At 35.9% G+C, this 22,429-nt stretch overlaps 1 protein-coding gene across 1 annotated transcript in view; it reads right to left on the reverse strand.

Annotated features, from left to right (window-relative positions):
- Positions 1-22,429, reverse strand: part of LOC144452375 (uncharacterized) — a 39,991-nt gene that overhangs the window by 5,341 nt on the left and 12,221 nt on the right. Inside the window, exons 7-14 of the mRNA XM_078143468.1 lie at positions 22,282-22,428; positions 21,114-21,236; positions 18,527-18,732; positions 18,082-18,188; positions 16,055-16,158; positions 14,882-14,975; positions 6,035-6,157; positions 19-4,731 (exon numbers count right to left, since the gene is read on the reverse strand). Of these exons, the coding sequence (XP_077999594.1) occupies positions 19-4,731; positions 6,035-6,157; positions 14,882-14,975; positions 16,055-16,158; positions 18,082-18,188; positions 18,527-18,732; positions 21,114-21,236; positions 22,282-22,428 (5,617 nt within the window). The remainder of the gene's footprint in view (positions 1-18; positions 4,732-6,034; positions 6,158-14,881; positions 14,976-16,054; positions 16,159-18,081; positions 18,189-18,526; positions 18,733-21,113; positions 21,237-22,281; position 22,429) is intronic.

Consider the following 22,429-nt stretch of genomic DNA (forward strand, 5'->3'; position numbering starts at 1 on the left):
ATAATTACAGAGACTTACCTCCTTTTTCAATATATTCTGTCAACTTTTCCATGAGATCCAACATTTCCTGCATAGCTGCCGCATACTGTACATCAGAACTTGCAAGGTGTATATTCCTCTGCAATATAACTAGAATATTATTAATCATACTCCTTGCTATCTCTATATCTTGTGGACTGGGTCTCTCTGAATCCTTTGTGTTCTCAGTTTCTTTAGTTTGGCGTTCATCCTTCCATGGAGTTTCCTTGTCACTACTGCTACTTTTCCTGGGATGACCTTCAGCTAATATTCTTGACCTCTTTGCAACTGGCTCATCACCAATATACCCCTTTCCTTCAGTTACTTCACATTCTTCATTTGGATTGTTCATGAAACGTCTTTTCGGTAGAGAAGGAGCTTTTGTTTCACAGGACTTTTTGCTGGACACAGGTTTGTCGCCATATGAAATCTGATGCTCACTGACAGAATTTGCTGACTGGCTTAGAATGTTTTGCACATGTTCTTTATTGCGAGCTTGGTTGACAAGAGGTCGAGGGAGGAAAGTGGGTATTTTGTTGCGATTTTCATCTACAGTGGACACTTGTACACTAATGCTCGGGTTTACTACAGACACTCTTTTCTGTTCATTCTCACTTACTATTTGACCAGAAGAGATAGTTGACTCACTATTCAGGTTCTTTGTGTTAATCATGTTGATGCTTTCCTGTAGCTCTCCAGTTCCCCATACACTTTCACTGGATTCAGCAGGCAATGTTAATGTTTTGTCCTTAGTTATATTCTTGTCATCAAGATTAAATGTCACTCGTTTCATACTGCATGGTGCCACCAAAGAATTAGTCACTTTGGCTTTGCTACTACCAAGAGTATCATTAGAAATGCCATTCTCCTCAGTTTGTCGACAGTTCACTTTAGTATTCGCTGTCTGCACGCCTGTGTATACATATGGTAATAAACGAAGACGAGGATCACGTGATTCCCCTGTTAATGAATGGATTGCAGCATTGGTAGTTTGTTCAGTACCATGGTGATAGTACTTTGAAGTAATGCCACCTTTTCTGTTGTTGTCCTTTGAGTGATGTGTCATTTCTGTAGTTAGTGTAGTATGTGATTGACGAACGCTTGGATCTGTTGACTTTCCTGTAGGTGATTCTACCTTCCGAAAATTTCCGGACAGTTCACCAAGATATTTTGGACTTACTTTGGAGTGGTTCATTCCAATGTTACTTTTACTTGTTTGGCCATCTTTACGTTCACCAAATGTGGAAGTCTTCCCAGTGCTGTTGACATTTGGGTTTCCTTTTCTATTTCCAGTCTCCTTTTCAATGTACCTTGTACTCTTGTCTCCACCATAGGACGACCTGTATTGAACTGGGGAAGGTGTCTGCGAAATTTTTGATGCCTTGAAACTCTTACTTGGTTTACTGTTGTTAACAAAACTAGCGTTTGGTGTTCCTGGTTTCACTTTATTGCGAGAGGCATGAAGCCTAGGATCTCTAGGATTACCAATCATTGAAGTTGCTTTCTTGTGATCTACATACTGCCCAACACCATTCATGTGTCCTGGAATAGCTTTTCCCTTTCCAACATCTGTTACAGAACAGCTACTGACTTCCATATCAGAAGAAAGTGAGAAGGTATTTGATTTAGTTGCATTAGATCTCCTGCTTGATTCACTAACCTCAACAGATCTTGATCTTGATTTGCATTTTGTTTCAAAATGTTCTTTACCACCTAGTATTGGCTGTGAATTTGGATGATTTACATTTCCTTGACCAGCTAACACTTTGACAAATGCGTTTGAATCATTATGTCTATGTTTATGAATATGATAGGAAGTTGTACTGGAAGTGTTTACTGCTTCTTGGTTGATTTGTTCCATAGCATTGTTTACATTTGGTAATTTTGGGGTATCCATGGAAATTTGGTTGCTCCCACCATTATCTGTCTCCTCTGTCGGTACACTGTAAGAACTACTTTGTGGTGCAGTATTCTCTTCTCCTGTACCTGTGAATTTAAGTTGTCGTTCACTGACAGTGCTTTCTGTTTGTTTGGATGCATTTGCCTCACAAACATCCTCACCATTTACTGACTTTGGGTTTTCCTTAGGTGTAGGTGGGTCTTTTCCTTCAGTGTCAGCTATCTTGACAACAGTATCGGAGTTTGATTCATTTGGAACACTAATACTGCACTTCTGTAATCTCTGAAATGCCTTAAAATCAAACTGGCTTCCTCTACATCCACGAAGCATTAACTTGCTGCCACCATATGATGTATTGCGCGCTGATCTTTGAGGGGCATTACAAATACCTGGTACAAGATTAGCAGAATTGAGCCTCTGATCTGTTAATCTTCCATATGTAATTCCAGTATGCTGGTCCTGCAGTTTATTTGAGCCCTTATGTTCTTCCTGTATAGACTCAGAAGGGACTTCCTCCTTTTGGGGATATTTAACATATGGTTTGTTAATTGTATTTTGAGCATTGTAAGCTGATGACTCTTCAATTTCCTTCCCATCGACCATACCAGATTGTGCAGTCTCCTTCTTTCTGTCAACACATTCATCACCGTCTTGCTGACTTGATGTACTTTTAGTTTCGATTACTAATGAACAACTGGCCTCTACAGGAACTTCATTATTTCTGCTGGTATCATCACAACATGGCAACGTGACTTGATCTTCACTTGCCGTTGAATCACTTGCCTTTTCATATTGATCACTCTCATTTACTAGGCAGACATGTTTGAGGTCTTCTTGCTCACTCGTTTTACTCTTGGTTATGTTTTGAACACAACATTTGTCAACTCTGGTTGCTACCTTACCTGTTGCCTCAACAACTAGATCACCGTTAATTGTATCATCATGTCCAATTGCATCACAACGTTCAGTTAAACTAGGTGGAGATTTCTCTGAATCACATTCCTTATAATTTTCACCATTCTCGTCACCACTGCAAGAATAATTGGCAAAGTCTTGCGTATTTAGGTTTTCACTACCTTCTGATTTTGGACATTCTCCTGTTATGTTAAGATGATATTCATGTGTAGCAGCTGGGGGGTTGGATATTTGGGATGGTGAAATGCTTTCTGTCTCAACAAACATGTCAAACACATTTGATGTGCTTTTATTTACACCCTGTGTATGCATATTACTTCGTATTTCTAAAACATTCTCAGTGCAAACATCTGGTGCTTTACTAGTTGTATGCCCCTTTGTGTTGATTGTATCTTCCTGATCCCCTTTTCCTTGGTTTTTGGTCTCGGTTATTGTTTTGTCAACCCTCTCAATAACCCTGGTAGGTATATCCAGGAGGATGTTATCACTTGTATTGTCAGATATCTGTCCGCACATAGATTCATTTCTGCCATGGTAAGGTTGAGGCTGCTCGACTTTCATTTTCTTTTCTTTGGGAACACCTGATTCTTCGTTCAGTCGTTTTAGTTCAGTTTCTTTCCTGACAGGACACTTTGGACTGTTGTCATCAACCTTCTCAGAATTACCTATCACACTTGATTCGCCAGTAGCATGGGTAATTTCAGCGTTGTGAGATTTTCCCAATCGAGATTGAGAACGAGTTACCCTTTTGTGTTTCCTTTGTGAGAACCTGTTGTCTTTGTTACGAATCTTGGTTTTCTGTCCTTCTTTTGAGTGTTTCCCCTTTGTCTCTTCCGATGTTCCACTTGGTGTAACAGACCCAGAGAGAACATTGCTGCTTTTAGAGTCATTTGTACTTTCGATTGAAGGATCCGTCTTATTCAAGGAAGGACCAGATTCATTCTGCACCTGACAGTTTGCCATCATATCAAAAAGACAACTTCTTGATGTTTTCCTGGAGCACTCAGTTTTACTCTCCAAATCTGTGACATTTTCTGCACTTGTATTGGTATTAGTCGGGTGGTCTTGAGTACAGGATATCGATGATGTAACTTTGCAGTGGTCTAAATTTGAAACAGTAGCTGTATGAGCACTGGATTTAGATGTATCGGACATCCAACTCTTAGATTTGTTAGCAAACATGGATAGTGGTAATTTTTCAACATGAAACTTACTCGATAAGTCTTGCAGCATATGATTGATATTTGGAATGACAATCTTACATTGCTTCAGTTTATACTGAGCCATGTCCTCTGGAGTATGAGTTCCATGTACTGTGTCGGTAGATATATGGCCATGACTAACATCCAGTTCTTTCAGATTTGAAGAACGTTTGCTGCATATAGGGTCCTGAACTTTATCTACGTCAGTGGTGCCGTCCAATTTATCTTTGGCACAAGTAGGCTCCTGAACGCTGTCTGCATCTGTGGTGCTGTCCAATTCATCTTTGGCACAAATATACTTGTCAACTCCGTCAGTGTCATTGATGCCCTTCATTTGATCTGACTCAATTTGATTATCACGGTTATTGCCACTGCCGTCTGTGTCTGTGTCCACTAACTTCTCAGTTTTAATGTCAGAGAGTTGACCCTCATCTACCCATAGTGAATTGTATTCCTTAATCTCTGTATCAAACTCGATAACTCCATCATTCTCACATTTAATGCTACAATGGTCTACGTCAAGTGGCTTGAAATCACTGTCAGCTTTATCAGACATATCATAACGGTTAATTTGATGAAAGGTATCTTCCTGAGTTTGATCCTCTTGCCCCTCACACATTTCGTTTTTGTCTGTATTCGATGCTTGATTCATTGGTGATTTGTCGTCTATCATCATACTATACCCTTCTTCAATTCCTAAAGACAGTGATGTAAAAAAAGGAAGTAGATATACTCATTTTACAAAACCCAATGTCAAATTATCAAGGACTGATAATGCCATGTGAATAATGTTAAAATCAAGAGAGAGCAACGTTAGGGCGATGTCAGTAGTTCAATGTAGGATAAAAACTAAATTCTTTAGTTAGGCCTTAGGACCCCTTAACTTAATTGACCGAAATTGTTATTGTTTCAGTCAGCACAATCAATTTCAAATCGGTATGTATTGGTATGTAGTACTATGAATACAAAGCCAGTATACGTAGTGAGAAAGGTGATCTTTATTGACACTTTGATGGTCATTGTAATAGGATAACAACAACTGTAAAAATAAATAAATTATTTGAACAATGTGTGAATATTCAGCTGAGATGATCACCATGGGTGGCATCAAACAGTATACTGATATGCAATTCAGTCAGACAGACAGACAGACAGACAGACAGACAGACAGACAGACAGACATACAGACATAGAAGATTTATCAACAAAATACCATCTTCTCTTGTCTGCAGGGAGATATTAAAACGGTATTATCTCAGTGTGTGTGTGTGTGTGTGTGTGTGTGAGTGAGAGAGAGAGAGAGAGAGAGAGCGAGAGAGAGAGAGAGAGAGAGAGAGAGAGAGAGAGAGTGTGTGTGTGTGTGTGTGTGTGTGTGTGTGTGTGTGTGCGTGTGCGCATTACATTCTGTATTTGCATGTGATAGTCAGAACAAAGACCTCTGTGGGATTTGCAAACAAAATCGTGTTCCTGGTTTGAAACTACCCACACCCTGTTTTTTTACTTATTAGTCATAACAGCATTGTTGATCGTTCTTTTCTATTATGCAAATTAAACATAAATCAATGCACCATGTCACCAAACACGCACAAATTTTATAATAAAAAGGAAGGTATATTTGATTCTACAAACACGAAACATAATCAAATGTGTTGATTTAACAGCAAAAGAAAGTTAACTTTGTTAGCCTTACCATGAAATGTATCAACGTTAGATGATCTATAAATACAGAGATGGCTTCTTTCATCATTCAGTAGTTGGGAAAAGTGCATTTTGTAATGAGATCCACTTTGTTGGATCGTGGTTTCACTCGTTTCATTAGCATTAGAGATGCAGTGATTAGTAAAGCTCTCAGTATTGTATACATTGTTATTATTTGAGTGACTCTGTTGGTATGGATGCAATAGCCTATGAGATTGATGTACTAATATGATGTGGGTGGTGTTTAGATGATGTTTGGTGGATTTATTCTCTGGTATCAAATCAATTATCGTTTTCCTACCATGCGTTTCTTCAACTCTTTTTCTAGTCCACTTGTGATGTTCGTGTTTGCCAATATTTGATGGATATTTCTGGCGCAAAACACCATACAGAACTCCACGGTTCCTGGTAAGATTTCCAAAACCTGCAAATAAATAAAATATACTAATAACCAACAACTCGTAATGTAAACAAGAATATGTACAGATGTAACATATCCTAACATGCTCATCACGTAACACACTTGTCTCCATATGTGAATTTATAAAATGACCTAAAAGAAACACTGATGACCAGTCACCAATCGTAGGCCAATTTACTACAGTTTCCTCTTTTGTGAAGACTTTTGAAGTAAAAGCTACGTGCACAAATATATGTACAGTGCTGCATATAGTAAGACAATAATTTGCTATCCTAACTGACATTTTGATTTTAAAATGTCGCTGTACATTTCTCGTCTATGATCATAGCTGTATTCCACTGGTCGATCTAGAAGCCCTGCCCGCCACACACATAACAAAACATTAGCATACATTTGCATAGAAAATAATATGACATACTGCGACATACGTCATTAGAGACGAGCACTAATTGTGGATTCACCATGTGCTTACTCTCAAATAAAAGGAACTACTTTCTACTGAATCACAATATGCCTTTTTACTTAAATTCATTCACTGGGGCCTAACAAAATCGTGTGGATCCAATTTTAGAATATTTGGGGTAGGTAGAATTATTTTATTTTCTTATTTTATTTTTTTTTTCATGTGTGAGTGTCTAATTCAGGTAGTTATGTTTTCCGTTGTTTTCCATATGGTCTCTGTATTATTGGTTTATTCCCACCAGATTTACAGCCATTACAGAATAGACGAACAGTTTTGTATTGTCTTCTTAAGTTGATGTCAGTTTCCACACCTTATCATCACAGTGGTAGTGGCGTTGTTTAAGGCCAGGGAACATAGGTAACTTGATGGGGCACTATGGTAACAAGATTTTGTGGGTAGGAGCTGTAAAATATTGTGTGTCTGTGTGTCTGTGTTATGTTTGTGTATGAAATGACTTGACTAATGATAAGAACAATTACGGCTACGAAATATAGCTATCAGCCAAGTTGTCAAAGAAGTTTTAAAGTGCACATTGGTGTCACGTAAAAGACTTGGCCAACTATTCCTTGGGTTTGCCGATTATTATTATTATTATAATAATACATATAATCTTACACATTAACATACCAAGAACAACATTAAACAGAGATACGAAGACGTTGAAAACTGAGTAAAAGACTACAGACCCACACTTCCTTTACTTCAATACATTCTCTGATTAAGTATTCTGATGGCAGAGGGTACATAACTGAGCCGAGCACGACGTGACGTGTTCTCAAGGATAAAATTCTATACCTGTGACCCAAGGGAAGCATCTCAAATACTGAACTAACGCGTCAAGGGTCATTGACGTGCCTTAACAAATGCTCGATTTCCATACAATGATTTCATGCTTTTACATTCAGTACAAAATATTTTAGTACAGGTGTTGACAACTGTCTGTAATTGTTAACATTTACAGTCAACTTTCCAAAACCAGCTTAGAAACGAAAAGGTAACTACACTCTCAATGTGGCTAGAGTAGAATGTTTTCAGTACATCTGGTCTAATATTCAGTGATCTTAGTTTACGCAGTAAGTACAGTCGCTGTTGGCATTTCTTATATACAGCATCTGTGTTCTGTTGGAATGTAAGTTTGTCATCAATGAGTGTTCCTAGGTATAATATTGAAACACGTTCTACAACCTCAGAGTTAATTTCAAGTGCTTTAACTTTCCTTCTAGATCTACTAAAGTCAATTACCATTTCGTTTGTTTTCTTTGTGTTCAATTCTAGATAATTGTCCTCACACCATTGTTTTAAGTGATGCACTAGATTTCCAAAGTGTTTTTCATCATTTGAATAATCCCCAAATGCTGTATCATCAGCATATTTGACCATCTGTCCCTTTTCACTCGTGCTTTTAAGATCATTTGTGTACAAAGTGAACAGAACAGGAGAGATTACTGAGCCCTGGCGTACACCAGTAGACGTACTATGCATACTAGACACTGTTGCGGACGAATTATGATTATTCACACCTCTCCCATTTACTCTTACATATTGCTGTCTGTTAGTTAGAAAATCTAACACCCAGAGTATTATGTTGGGGTGTACATTCATTGCATTTAACTTGTTCACCATCAGATGTGGCTGTATGGTGTTGAAAGCTGATGAAAAGTCAACTAATAGAATAGAATAGAATAGAATAGAATAGAATAGAATAGAATAGAATAGAATAGAATAGAATAGAATAGAATAGAATAGAATAGAATAGAATACGGAGAAAAGACTTAGGTTGTTCCAGATGAGAAAGGGCTTGATGTAGTAGGGCTATAACGGCGTCTTCAACTGATCTGTTAGCTCTGTACGTTAATTGAAGAGGGTCAGTAAGATTCTGAACTTGGTCAGTAATGCGAGTTAAAAGAATACTTTTTAATAAGTTGGGGTTTATTGAGGTAAATGTGCTGGTGCAACGACCAAAAACGTTAAAACGGTAAGAAGCTACTTCTATTTTAAAGGTAAAACGGTAAGAAGTTACTTCTATTTAAAGGTAAAACGGTAAGAAGTTACTTCTATTTAAAGGTAAAACGGTAAGAAGTTACTTCTATTTAAAGGTAAAACGGTAAGAAGCTACTTCTATTTAAAGGTAAAACGGTAAGAAGTTACTTCTATTTAAAGGTAAAACGGTAAGAAGTTACTTCTATTTAAAGGTAAAACGGTAAGAAGTTACTTCTATTTAAAGGTAAAACGGTAAGAAGTTACTTCTATTTAAAGGTAAAACGGTAAGAAGCTACTTCTATTTTAAAGGTAAAACGGTAAGAAGTTACTTCTATTTAAAGGTAAAACGGTAAGAAGTTACTTCTATTTAAAGGTAAAACGGTAAGAAGTTACTTCTATTTAAAGGTAAAACGGTAAGAAGCTACTTCTATTTTAAAGGTAAAACGGTAAGAAGTTACTTCTATTTAAAGGTAAAACGGTAAGAAGTTACTTCTATTTTAAAGGTAAAACGGTAAGAAGTTACTTCTATTTAAAGGTAAAACGGTAAGAAGCTACTTCTATTTTAAAGGTAAAACGGTAAGAAGTTCCTTCTATTTAAAGGTAAAACGGTAAGAAGTTACTTCTATTTAAAGGTAAAACGGTAAGAAGTTACTTCTATTTTAAAGGTAAAACGGTAAGAAGCTACTTCTATTTTAAAGGTAAAACGGTAAGAAGTTACTTCTATTTACGAGCAAATGTTCTTGCCAAAGTATCTTAATGATCCCACTCCAGAGAATCCACGAATTAATACAGTACAGTCTGCATGTTGTGTTCGTGTACTTCACATACATTGTATTCGTGTATTTCACATACATTGTGTTCGTGTACTTCACATACATTGTATTCGTGTATTTCACATACATTGTATTCGTGTATTTCACATACATTGTATTCGTGTACTTCACATACATTGTATTCGTGTATTTCACATACATTGTATTCGTGTATTTCACATAGATTGTATTCGTGTACTTCACATAGATTGTATTCATGTATTTCACATACATTGTATTCGTGTATTTCACATACATTGTGTTCGTGTACTTCACATACACTGTATTCGTGCATTTCACATACATTGCGTTCGTGTACTTCACATAGATTGTATTCGTGCATTTCACATACATTGTGTTCGTGTACTTCACATACATTGTATTCGTGTACTTCACATAGTTTGTATTCGTGTACTTCACATAGATTGCATTCGTGTACTTCACATACATTGTGTTCGTGTACTTCACATACATTGTATTCGTGTACTTCACATAGTTTGTATTCGTGTACTTCACATAGATTGCATTCGTGTACTTCACATACATTGTGTTCGTGTACTTCACATACATTGTATTCGTGTATTTCACATACACTGTGTTCGTGTACTTCACATACACTGTGTTCGTGTACTTCACATACATTGTGTTCGTGTACTTCACATACATTGTATACGTGCATTTCACATACATTGTATTCGCGTACTTCATATACATTGTAGTCGTGTGTTTCACATACATTGTATTCGTGTATTTCACATACATTGTGTTCGTGTTCCACATACATTGTATTCGTGTACTTCACATAGATTGTATTCGTGTACTTCACATACATTGTATTCGTGTATTTCACATACATTGTATTCGTGTACTTCACATAGATTGTATTCGTGTATTTTACATAGATTGTATTCGTGTACTTCACATAGATTGTATTCGTGTACTTCACATAGATTGTATTCGTGTACTTCACATAGATTGTATTCGTGTACTTCACATAGATTGTATTCGTGTACTTCATATACATTGTATTCGTACGTTTCACATACGTCGTATTCGTGTACTTCACATAGATTGTATTCGTGTACTTCACACACATTGTATTCGTGTATTTCACACACATTGTATTCGTGTATTTCACATACATTGTATTCGTGTATTTCACATACATTGTATTCGTGTATTTCACATACATTGTATTCGTGTATTTCACATACATTGTATTTGTGTATTTCACATACATTGTATTCGTGTATTTCACATACATCGTATTCGCGTACTTCACATACATTGTATTCGTGTATTTCACATACATTGTATTCGTGTACTTCACATACATCGTATTCGTGTACTTCACATACATTATATTCGTGTATTTCACATACATTGTATTCGTGTATTTCACATACATTGTATTCGTGTATTTCACATACATTGTATTCGTGTATTTCACATACATTGTATTTGTGTATTTCACATACATTGTGTTCGTGTATTTCACATAGATCGTATTCGTGTACTTCACATACATTGTATTCGTGTATTTCACATACATCGTATTCGTGTACTTCACATACATTGTATTCGTGTATTTCACATAGATCGTATTCGTGTGTTTCACATACAATTGCCTTCTTTAGACCTCATCTATCTATCAGAGAAGTATTGTAATTAACGAGCGAATACCTTGTCTTGGGGTCGAAGCAATGTCTCAAAAAAACAAATATATAACATTCTGTCTTACCTACCCTATTTTCTGAAGTCATGTAATCCGCAACATATTGTGTTTTTTTTCAATTTGCCCAATTACTAGTTTTCCCCTGAGAAGGTTTTACCAAATACAGATTTTCAATTCACGTATTACACTGCATTGATTTAATATTATAATTTAATGTTTGTTATCGGACATGAGAGTAAAATAAGCATGTTTATAATAAATATTGAAATGATAATTTCGAATCCGTAGTTCACTTCTATATCATATATTCAATATTCAAATGTCTAACAACACTGATGTAGTCCTTTATAATATGCTTTGTTTGTAAAATGCGCCTCAAGAAGGAATTTCACTGAACAAAACTTTGCCTTGTGGCGCTTGCCTTCTAGTCCTTTTGAAATAATAAAAGAAATGTGTGATCCACCGTCTTGTTTTCAAGGAAATCTACACTTTTATTTTCCCATAGAATTAACATAGAATTTGGCGGCCATTTTGGATTCTAAAATGACTAAATGTTGATATAATTCTGACCTCTAGTAAAAAGTTTGTATGGTGAACCCTCTTATGTTTTTTATTTGAACTGGGTTTCTGCTGGAGTTTTCTTAAACAAAGTAACAACAAAAGTCTATTTCCGAGGCGCGTTCTATGTTAGTCTGTAATTAATGAATTTTAACATCACAATAGCAGTAGTCTGAATACAATTCCTTTAATATCTACCTCTCCATGTGAGACATTTTACCCGAGGCTCTATTAAGTTTTACGTCTAAAACATGTATATGATGCTTATATAAGCTATATGTCAAATATTTCTCATGATTCATAAACAATTCTCCCTTCGCTCAAAATTCCTTTCAACACTGTCTAGGAAGGGTACTAACCCAACAGCAGAATATAACATTTCCTTTTCCACAATTTGTTATCAAGAATTAAGTATCGGTTTATCTTTTCATTCATATGTTGTAACATGATAACGTATTTTCCGTCACAATTTCAAGCTGTTTTTTAAAATGGTATTTGATATCCTCATGCATTTTCGCAAGCAACGAAATACCCCTTGGCGATGCGTCTTGGACGCTGTGGTCCATATGTTCTTATAGAGGCTGTGGTTTTATATGTTCGGCTATCAACGACAGTTTTCCCCAAGTGCGAGTGAAAAAAAGACATCCTCGGTGGTACACAATGACCTAATACTCAGTAATAGCTACTCGTTGCAGATATCGTGCATCCCTAACAAATGAGGGTTTTCAAACTTTTTCTCGTCTTCACGCTGAATTGAAATCACGCCAGAAAACGGTTTATGAGGCATGCTTACTCTAAATAAGAACCCATCAACAAACTGAAAACTCTTTTGGACTTTTGTAAACAGTAACCATAATTGTAAGTCTTCTCTCACTACCATTACATATGAAGGTACTTCAGCGGACAATCAAAATGATAGTGCTGAACTTTTCAATCAATATTTTCAATCAATTTTCTCTAAGCTTGAAGAGATTGTTCGGCCGGAATGCCGTCAATTTATCACTCTAATGCTGTTTTGACCGCACAACAAGTACAGTAACTATGTATTTTAAAGGAGGTGAATTCAACAATAGCGTCCGGTCCAGACGGCATATCAGGTGTATTTTTACAAAAGTGTGCTGAAAAGCTGTCTTTTCCACTTACTATAATATTTAACAGATCTATTCGGGGGGGGAGGGGGGGGGGGGTTATATCCCCTCTAGTTTTAAACAAGCGAATGTAGTCCCAATTTTTAAAACTGGTGACGATCTGACGCCAGTATAGACCTATATCTCGCTTATCCTTATTTAGTAAACTTTTGAGAAAGTTTTGTACAGTCAAGTTTATAAACATGTGATGGCTTCTATTCATGGAAACCAACACGGATTTGTTGCTGGTCGATCCAATGCTACAAACGTTATACCTTATATCGAATACATCAGTTCCTGTATTGACAACGGTGGTCAGGTTGACTCTATAGATCTAGACTTTTCAAAGGCATTTCACACAGTCGGGTCAATCATACATTGTCAATTCATAGACTGCAATCATATTGCATTAATGGTACTTTAATAACTTACTTGAGTAACAGGCAGCAGAGGGTAGTTTTTAATGTGGAAATATAGTCATGGGGTAATGTTACATTAATTTACATAATTAATGATTTTCGGTAATTAGGCTATATCTCAAGAATGCACGCTTCAAATTCATTATAACTTGGTACAGACATTTGCAATACCAAAGCGCACCTGTCCTGAAAATATTACTAATGTAACTTTTAGTTTTAATAAGTTATTGGCATATTTTCGATTGGCCACAAAACAGAAAAAAATAGTTTCTCGTCCGGAAATGTCGTCTACAGTGGTGCGACTTTATCACCATTTTCTAAAACATGACTGGCTCAATTCAAACGAAATTTATTGCATGTGTTCTGTAGGGTAGTGACAAGAATTGATTAGGTTTCAGTAAACATCCCAAGAATATTAACGAGAAATTTACATAATTAATGGTTTTCGGTAATTAGGCTATATCTCAAGAATGCACACTTCAAATTCAATATAATTCGACAATCTCAAAACTTTGCCCTTACGGACGACATTCAGTTTACATCTGGTTGTGTATTGTATTTGTTGCATTATTAGTATTGCTTTCTTTCAATGAATCTGTAATTGGGGCAACCTGTTGGTTCATGAGTAAATAAATAAATATTGAGAACTTTATTCTCCTGCATAACATCGTTGTTCATTTTGACCATCGTATTGTAGGTAAGCTTACATGGATTGTACAATGATCACCTACTTACGGAATTGAAGGGACAATGTTGATTGTTGTTGCAGCAAGGGAGTGAGAAAAAACAACACGACACATTAAAACATTGATTTATTGTAGCTTTGCTGTAGCCAATCAAACCCGTACTGTAACAGCTCCTGATCGTTAACATTCATATCTACAACATATACGATGACGATTATTTAAGCATTTCACCACTTTCAATGTTTTCTGTATTGTTTCTTTTCTGTCAAAATAGAATTACTGATTTTGCTGGACCTGTCTGTAAGAATGATTTGATGGTTGTCAATGTGCATAAGCATTGGCGTTCATGTCGTCACCAAATAAATATATGGGTTCCTGTTTTTCACGAGGTTTGGTGGTCATATGTATTTCATTGGAGGCATATATACGTATTAAATGCTGTGCGAGGTTCAATTTGTTATATTATGAATCCTACATCACACTTTAGGTAAACAATATTTGGTGTCTTGAAGATTTCCGCTCTGTAAGTACGACCCCTGGTATGTACTTGTACCGCGAGTTCAATTATATGAATTACTACGATCCTGTTCAGTAAACCTTTTGACATTGCTCAGTTTTATTTGTTCGCAAAATGTGTATGACTGTTTGTGAATTATGCCCATTGCTACCGACTTCTCAATTCCACTACGAACGCTAAACTGATAACACTCTATTGATGCAAAGCTGTTGAAAATCACAAAGATTAATGTGATAAATGTACAGAAAAGTTTGTCATAAAGTGATGACATGTTAAGTAAAGTATTGACTTCATATTGACCCCAGTCAAAACTTATTTACTTTGTACGTAGAGCCGGAAGTGTTTACTTTGTCTGTAAATCAGTTAGTAGACATCAAATCAAGGATGGTACATACTCATTTCAATATAGATTAAATATATTCAATAATGACACAGAAAATCCAAAGACAGTTTGGATAAATTCATCCAAAAACTGCTGTTTATATCTTACCCATTTCCTCTGTAAATTCACATGCTGGTATCAGAAATATCTTAGTTTGAATGGTTTCCTTCTTGTTTGGCATGGGTACAATTGTCACTGCAGCCTAAAAAATGGTATAGTTTTGGTAAAAGAAGTAAGTTTAGTAAGTATTTGAACAAGAATCATGAGTATCAAACAAGTACTATCAAAATCATCCCATTCTCTATAGAATTCAACAAATAGTAATATTGAAAACACTTTCACACTACTTAAAAGGAAGAATCGTGTCTAACGGTTACTGGTATCTTTCACTCCAAATCCATACTGACCATATTAGATGGTTTTAACACCATTAAATCAAGACTTCTTGGGAGACAAGTGTTTATATACTTAAAGAACTATTCAGTATAAATAAATAAAGATTATTATTATTATAAGTGAAACCAGACTCTTTGTAATTGTGTATTTTGCATATATTGAGTAGCTAACGTAAATTGTAACCTTGTGTCAAGTCGGATATGTACATTGACAAAGGTTATGTAAGATTATGCCTGAAGACTGTGGAATTAGTTAGAACATTGGATCGAAAAGGACCCAGTTAAAGGCTGTTCCACTTTACATTCAAACATACATACATACACACACACACACACACGCACGCACATACATACATACATACATACATACATACATACATACATACATACATACATACATAGACATCAAAACCTTCGAAGTCTAACTGTGGTCAAAAGTGTAGTAATATCACGTTCAGATGTAAATCAAGCCATAACCACAATAAAAATATTTAAGTTGCTCTTTTTTTAAGTCAATGAAGGCATTATATTTATATTTGTAAAATCAGTGTACTGATTTACATCTGAAAAGAGAAATGACATGAACAAATGTTAATACGAGCGATGTTTTCAAGTTTTGCTATGCTGTAAAGCTCTCCTACCTCCACATCGGGTATCAAATTATGCATTGCTAACTGACAAACGTATCGATACAACTGCTGAACAAAAAGAACACTGAGGTGCCAAACAAACTATTCAAGACGTTTGTGTACACATTTACAGATGATAAACTGTTTAACAACATTCCTTATATGTTGCCCATCATACTTTAAAATACAGTGCATCAATATGTAACCAAATATGTATCAATATGTAACTAAAGCAAATTGAATTGGTATATTAATACCTTATGACGATTCCTCAGATGGTTTGCTAAAGACAGTATAGCAAACTCTGACAAGGCGTCTGGCTGAACAACAAACACATAGTAAGTTCCTTCTTCACAAACCACTGCAAAAAGATAGAAGATTTAGATAAGTATAGCAAGTTAATTACATTGCTTACATTTCAAATTATACATTCTTAACATTCATGGCCTCATTGAGATTACATATGAAGAACAGTTGTCTCTGGCAGAACTTTAATAGAAAGAGTTGGTTCAGAACAAACAGAGTAATCATATCATCCAACTAATGCGAGAGTCTGGGATTGTAACCCTTCCATTGTTAAAGTAAAGCCTTTTGACATGATTACCATATTTGTCTTACCATGAATTGTATATAAATTATCTATACGGTTTAAAGAGTTGCTTACAATTTCAGATACCACATGCGCAATAGATCAATTTAAATACACAAATGTTGAGAACAGCAATTTTAAGATGACAATATATTGGCGTGAGAATTGAAAGTCACAAATTCCCAACCGGAAATATACATAACTTCACTTGTGAAACATATATACTACTTGCCGAGTGGGAGATATCTGCTGATTTTTTAAAATTGTAAACATGAGCGTTTTTATAAGTAACATTTCATATTGAAGTGTACATACTTGCCAGTCTCCTGAGTGCATACAATATTGAAAAAACAACCTTTAACTTACCAATTACCCAAAATAATTAATTATGCAAATTATTCATTAACGCTCTAAGATACATCAACGAATTTTATAGGACAAATGTATGTTGTTATGTTTAACGAATATACTAAATTATATTGAAATTGAAGTATACAGTCTTAAGATATTACGTAATTAGTTGATTTCATTAATATGCAAATTTCTCTAATTAAACATTAACAGATCTGGCTCAAAACCTAATCAGGTCTAGCTATTACCCTAAAATTATATATCCCAAATTTCATTACAATTGAACCAGCCGATTTTTAGAAAATGATGACACAGACAGACAGACAGACAGACAGACAGACAGACAGACAGACAGACAGACAGACAGACACACACACACACACACACACACACAGACAGACAGACATTCCCCTTTTAATACCTCCCGTACCCTTACGGGAGGTAAAAATGAAGGGCATTGTTATATTCATCAAAACATTACATTATCTAGTCAGTGGTGCTCAACTTTTGAAAAGCTAACACACGTTGGAAAAAAGTTATTAGTATGTGGTAAAACTTCGTACATAAGTCCATCAAAGTAGTGATGCTTCCAATTAAACATAAATTCAATATGGTTCCATACACTAAGTACGTTTCCCGTTCCATTCCGTTATTCGTTAAATCAGATACGTTCCAAAGCGTAGGGGTTTCCATATAATTAAATTCACCTGCACTTCAACCAGTGTATAGACCCTGCACTACAACTAATGTATAGACCCTGCACTACAACTAATGTATAGACCTTGCACTACAACTAATGTATAGACCCTGCACTATAACTAATGTATAGACCCTGCACTACAACTAATGTATAGACCCCTGCTCTTCAACCAATATATAGACCCCTCACTATAACCAATGTATAGACCCCTGCTCTTCAACCAATATATAGACCCCTCACTACAACCAATGTATAGACCCCTCACTACAACCAATGTATAGACCCCTCACTACAACCAATGTATAGACCCCTGCTCTTCAACCAATGTATAGACCCCTCACTACAACCAATGTATAGACCCCTGCACTTTAACCAGTGTATATACCCCTGCTCTTCAACCAATGTATAGACCTTGCTCTTCAACCAATGTATAGACCCCTCACTACAACCAATGTATAGACCCCTGCTCTTCAACCAGTCTATATACCCCTGCTCTTCAACCAATGTATAGACCTTGCTCTTCAACCAATGTATAGACCCCTCACTACAACCAATGTATAGACCCCTGCTCTTCAACCAATGCATGGACCCCTGCTCCTCAACCAGTGTATATACCTCAAAATAATCAAATGAAAAATTCATACCTGGTGTCTTCCAAGCTTTACTGAGATTTCTTTTGCAATACTTTGAAAATGACCGTTTCTCCAAATAGTCCAACAACACACTGGTATCAAAACTGAGGCTTGAGGTACTGGGGTAGAAAAAAAAGACAAACTAAATTGCATGTTTGTTTATCATAATATGTCGCAACTCTTTTAATAGTATTAACAATTGCAGCAGCAAATTGAAGGGATCTTTAGGAAATCATCTTGCACAAAAATGTTTTGGTTATTCTTGATGTTTTCTGATGTGGTGAATATGGCTAAATTTCTTTATTTACCTCTAATTTCCTTCGTTTACTGTCGTTTGTATTCGATTTTGTTGTTTCAGGAGTGATCGACGATCACTACTGTGAAATACGGAACATGGAACAAAATAAAGGGTTTACTCATCGACTGTAGTATAAAAGGCAATACGGTATCCACTTACAGTTCAACGGGAAGTTGTCCACCAGAGATAAATTCTGCGCAACCAATAATATTACTCTTGTGAAGAAGTTTTCCCTTCCACTCTGTTGTATATTCTACATCCTCATCTCCAAAAGATATTATTGGTGCAGGTGCCGTTTCTAACACACTTTGTTCAAATGTACTTCCCCTTGGACTTTCCAATGGTGGTGAAGAACTGCCTGTAACCTGTGTGGGTCGAAAACAGTTAGCTTTAATTGATTAAGATTCTGGTGACATGTTATCTAACATTTCAACGACAAGAGATATCAGGGTTTTCTGTGCACTACATGTTTTTCTGACACGTGTAGTATCAGGTACTGTGTACATTCATTTTGCAAACAGTTTGATTCCCGTCCTGCACCAGACAATCATCCACCGGGAACCAACTACTGTAATATGAATTTGGAATTTCTGTGTTTGGATTCAGTCATGATACTGTTTATGCATGTCGCCAAACACCTAGTTAAAGAAATGGATTGCAATAGCTCACATGGGTGTCTAGACAATAGGTACTAATATCATATGCCTCCAGATGTTAGAGTGTCCTTTGTTTCATTTCAATGACGCTCATAACTATGCATAACCTATTGTTATCTTAGGAAGCTCATCTCCTATGCGTGACTTATTGTGATTTAATTATTGTAACGACCATAGCGTCGCATGTTTGTCGACTTGGATTTTGACCGCGGAGTTGGGCGCACCTGTCTCTCCTAGCTCTGGGCTTTAATAAAGTCTATGTTCCAGTTATACTCCATACATCGTCTCATATGCAGTTTATCCTGTTACTACAAGTCTTGCTCATCTTAAAGTTTTGATAACTACATACTTTGGTTCAATAGAACACATAATTGCAAAACATACATGCAAACCCCATTCTGGGTTTACGTTTCTTATCAACGGAGACTGATACTGATATGGTAACTAATATTGATATCTAGTTTATGTCACAAGAACTAGGTGTATAGCTAGTAAGAAGTCATTTTTACTGCAATACAAATCGAGCGAGCCTCTCGTTTGCTGATGTAAACGTACCTATAGTTATTCAATTTCTCGTTGAAAATTGTATCTAAATCTGTACATTTGACTATAATATCATAGTTTTTAAATAAGTTCTAAATGTCCAGTAATAATCCCACAATGTAAAGTTTACATTCTCCTTATTGTCATGACATTCCAGTCTTGATGGCTTAACCCCATGAAATCTCCAAAATCAAGTACCTTTGGAGGCTTGAACGAGTCTAAGAATACTATTTTCATTGATGGTCAGCAAATTGTGAATTTACCATATTTGTTATAGTGAATAATATAATATATATACACTTGCAATGGCAGAAATATACATGCAGGTTTATATTCCCAATGCTCTAAAACATGAAAGGCTGGTCTTATTGTAAAACAAATGGTTGATCCAACTTTGGTTAACATTTGTTTATTCACAATCTCAAAAGTGTAAATAAGGGGTAAATAACGAAAAATCAGTTTTATCATCTTCTTTGGACCGAGATCACTTTGTCTTACCAATATTTAGACAGTATAGTTGGTCAGTACAGTATTAACAAGGTTTAGGCCGCCAATCTGCGGATTCTGTATAACTTCAAATGGGTGATTTAAACGAATTATATTCTTTCGTTCTCATCAAGTATGAAACTATGGAACCAACGTTATTAAAGTGATGAAATAGACAATAGACAGTACACACACACACACACACACACACACACACACACACACACACACACAAACACACAAACACACAAACACACACATGTGAAGCTTGTATAGTGTAAACGAGAGTGATGTACATAAAATATATTGTTTAATGTCAGTTGGCACTATGATATTGAAAGCATTATTCTTATAATGTCTGTAAGGTAGGTAGACTCAATTGACCTGATCAAACACAACAACTTTAATTTTTTTAAACATAGATAACATGGCGAAGGCTCTTGCGGTAATTATTTACTTTCTGTAAGGGAGATGTGTTGTTGTGTCCATGCTAAGCGTATCTCTGTTCCAACATTTTATCAGTTCAATTCAAACGAAATTTAGTATACAAATTCTTTTGGGTAATAGCTAGAACTGATTTCTTTTGGAAATCTGTGGAAGGTACTTAGAATACTTGACATAATGGTCAGTCATTTGACAGTGTGCTTGATGTCCCCGCGTTGAAGGGGTATTGTCCGCATATCCATACTTTCACTGTTGGTGGCGTTCTTTACAGTACGTGGTAATATATACACATACGTTACACGCGACATTTACATCAAATCTTGCCATCGTTTAGATTTACTGAACATGGCATATAGATCTACACTAACAAAGGGTCAACCATGCAGTTAGAATCGATACAAACACTTGCTTTCTTAAGTTAGGCTAGGTGTGGTAATAAGCTGATTCCTAAATTACTGCTCCTAAATGTGACTTGTGGCACATGATTTTTGCAACTGTCACAATCCTATATACATGCCTATAGCTCGGAAAGATATAATAAAGTTTAAACAAGGATTGATTACAGATCATTCGACAATGAAAAGTCACGTAGTCGAAGGATAAATGGTTTCACTTACGGCTTCTGGGCATTTATACATTGCGCATATATTCTCCTGCCTATACGTCACCACAGCTAATGGTAGCACTTGTCTGGGTCTGGTACTCGGAAGTCCATTACCGTCGTATTCATATAGATATACCTAAAATCGAACATGACAATGCACTAAACATCATTCTTGACATATAGCACAAATTGATTCGTTTATTTCATTTCTATCTGATTTCATTTGTTTAAAGGAACATCGACAATGTGGTTTTAATGCTATCATCGAGTTAATCACCAAGTTATACAGGTTGAATGGAAAAATTTGTGTGATACTTTTGTTAACTTCGCTGTTCATCAACGTCATCCTGATTTTGGCGGTAATAGCCATAATGAGAGAAATAGGACTACGTCATAGCCCAACGCCCACGTCGGCAGAAATTTGATACATTATTCGTCGTCGTGTTCATACACTAGACGTTAATATATGTAACTAGTATTACTTGTCATGAATCATCGATGAAAAATGTACAATTAAATGTACCATAAATACAGAGTGTATTTTATGACCGTAACGTTACTTAAAAATAATATATATTTATTCAGGGTAGCTCAAATAAGTTTACTAAACACTTCTTTCCATTGGCTCCCTCAAGCATCACTACATTAACAATCACACAAAAATGATGAAAATGGGTAAAATGGCACTCCTACAGAAAGCGACCAGTCTTTCCCAAATATATTACAGAATGAGACTGAGTTGAGAAACGGAGAGACAAACATGTGATTAATTTTACCACGCATTTCGTTCATATTCATAATCTATTCACTATAGCATCGCCACTCTTTAATATTAATGTAATATAATTGTATATTGTTACGAGGACATCATTTGTAATGATGTAATACCAAAATGTTAGTGTATGTACTTCATTAATCACAACATTCTGAATTGTTTAAAAATATACTGCCGTATTAATATTCCTTAACACTTCTTTGTTATGTAAGAAATCTTATTCAAGAAGGGCAAAACATTGCCATATCTTTATGTCTCCCTCAAACTTTCCCTAGAGTTACAAGGTAGACAGGAAATGTCGGTTTTAAAACATTCTCACGTGATCAAATGTAAATTAAAAGCTATTGACGTGTTTGACGAAAACATTATGTTCCTTTAAATGTTGCCATGATGATAATTAACTTACCATTGTTCGTTTCGTTAAGTCCTGTAAAGTGTGTATTGTCTTGCCTGTGTCATACGCTATATGGCAGTCGTAATTTGGCGTAGGTTCAATGGGTGCACATGTGATGCTGACCCGTGGTAAAACTGATTTCACTTTCCCCCGTGTAACC

Source organism: Glandiceps talaboti, chromosome 22, assembly GCF_964340395.1.
Source record: "Glandiceps talaboti chromosome 22, keGlaTala1.1, whole genome shotgun sequence".
NCBI lineage: Eukaryota > Metazoa > Hemichordata > Enteropneusta > Spengelidae > Glandiceps > Glandiceps talaboti.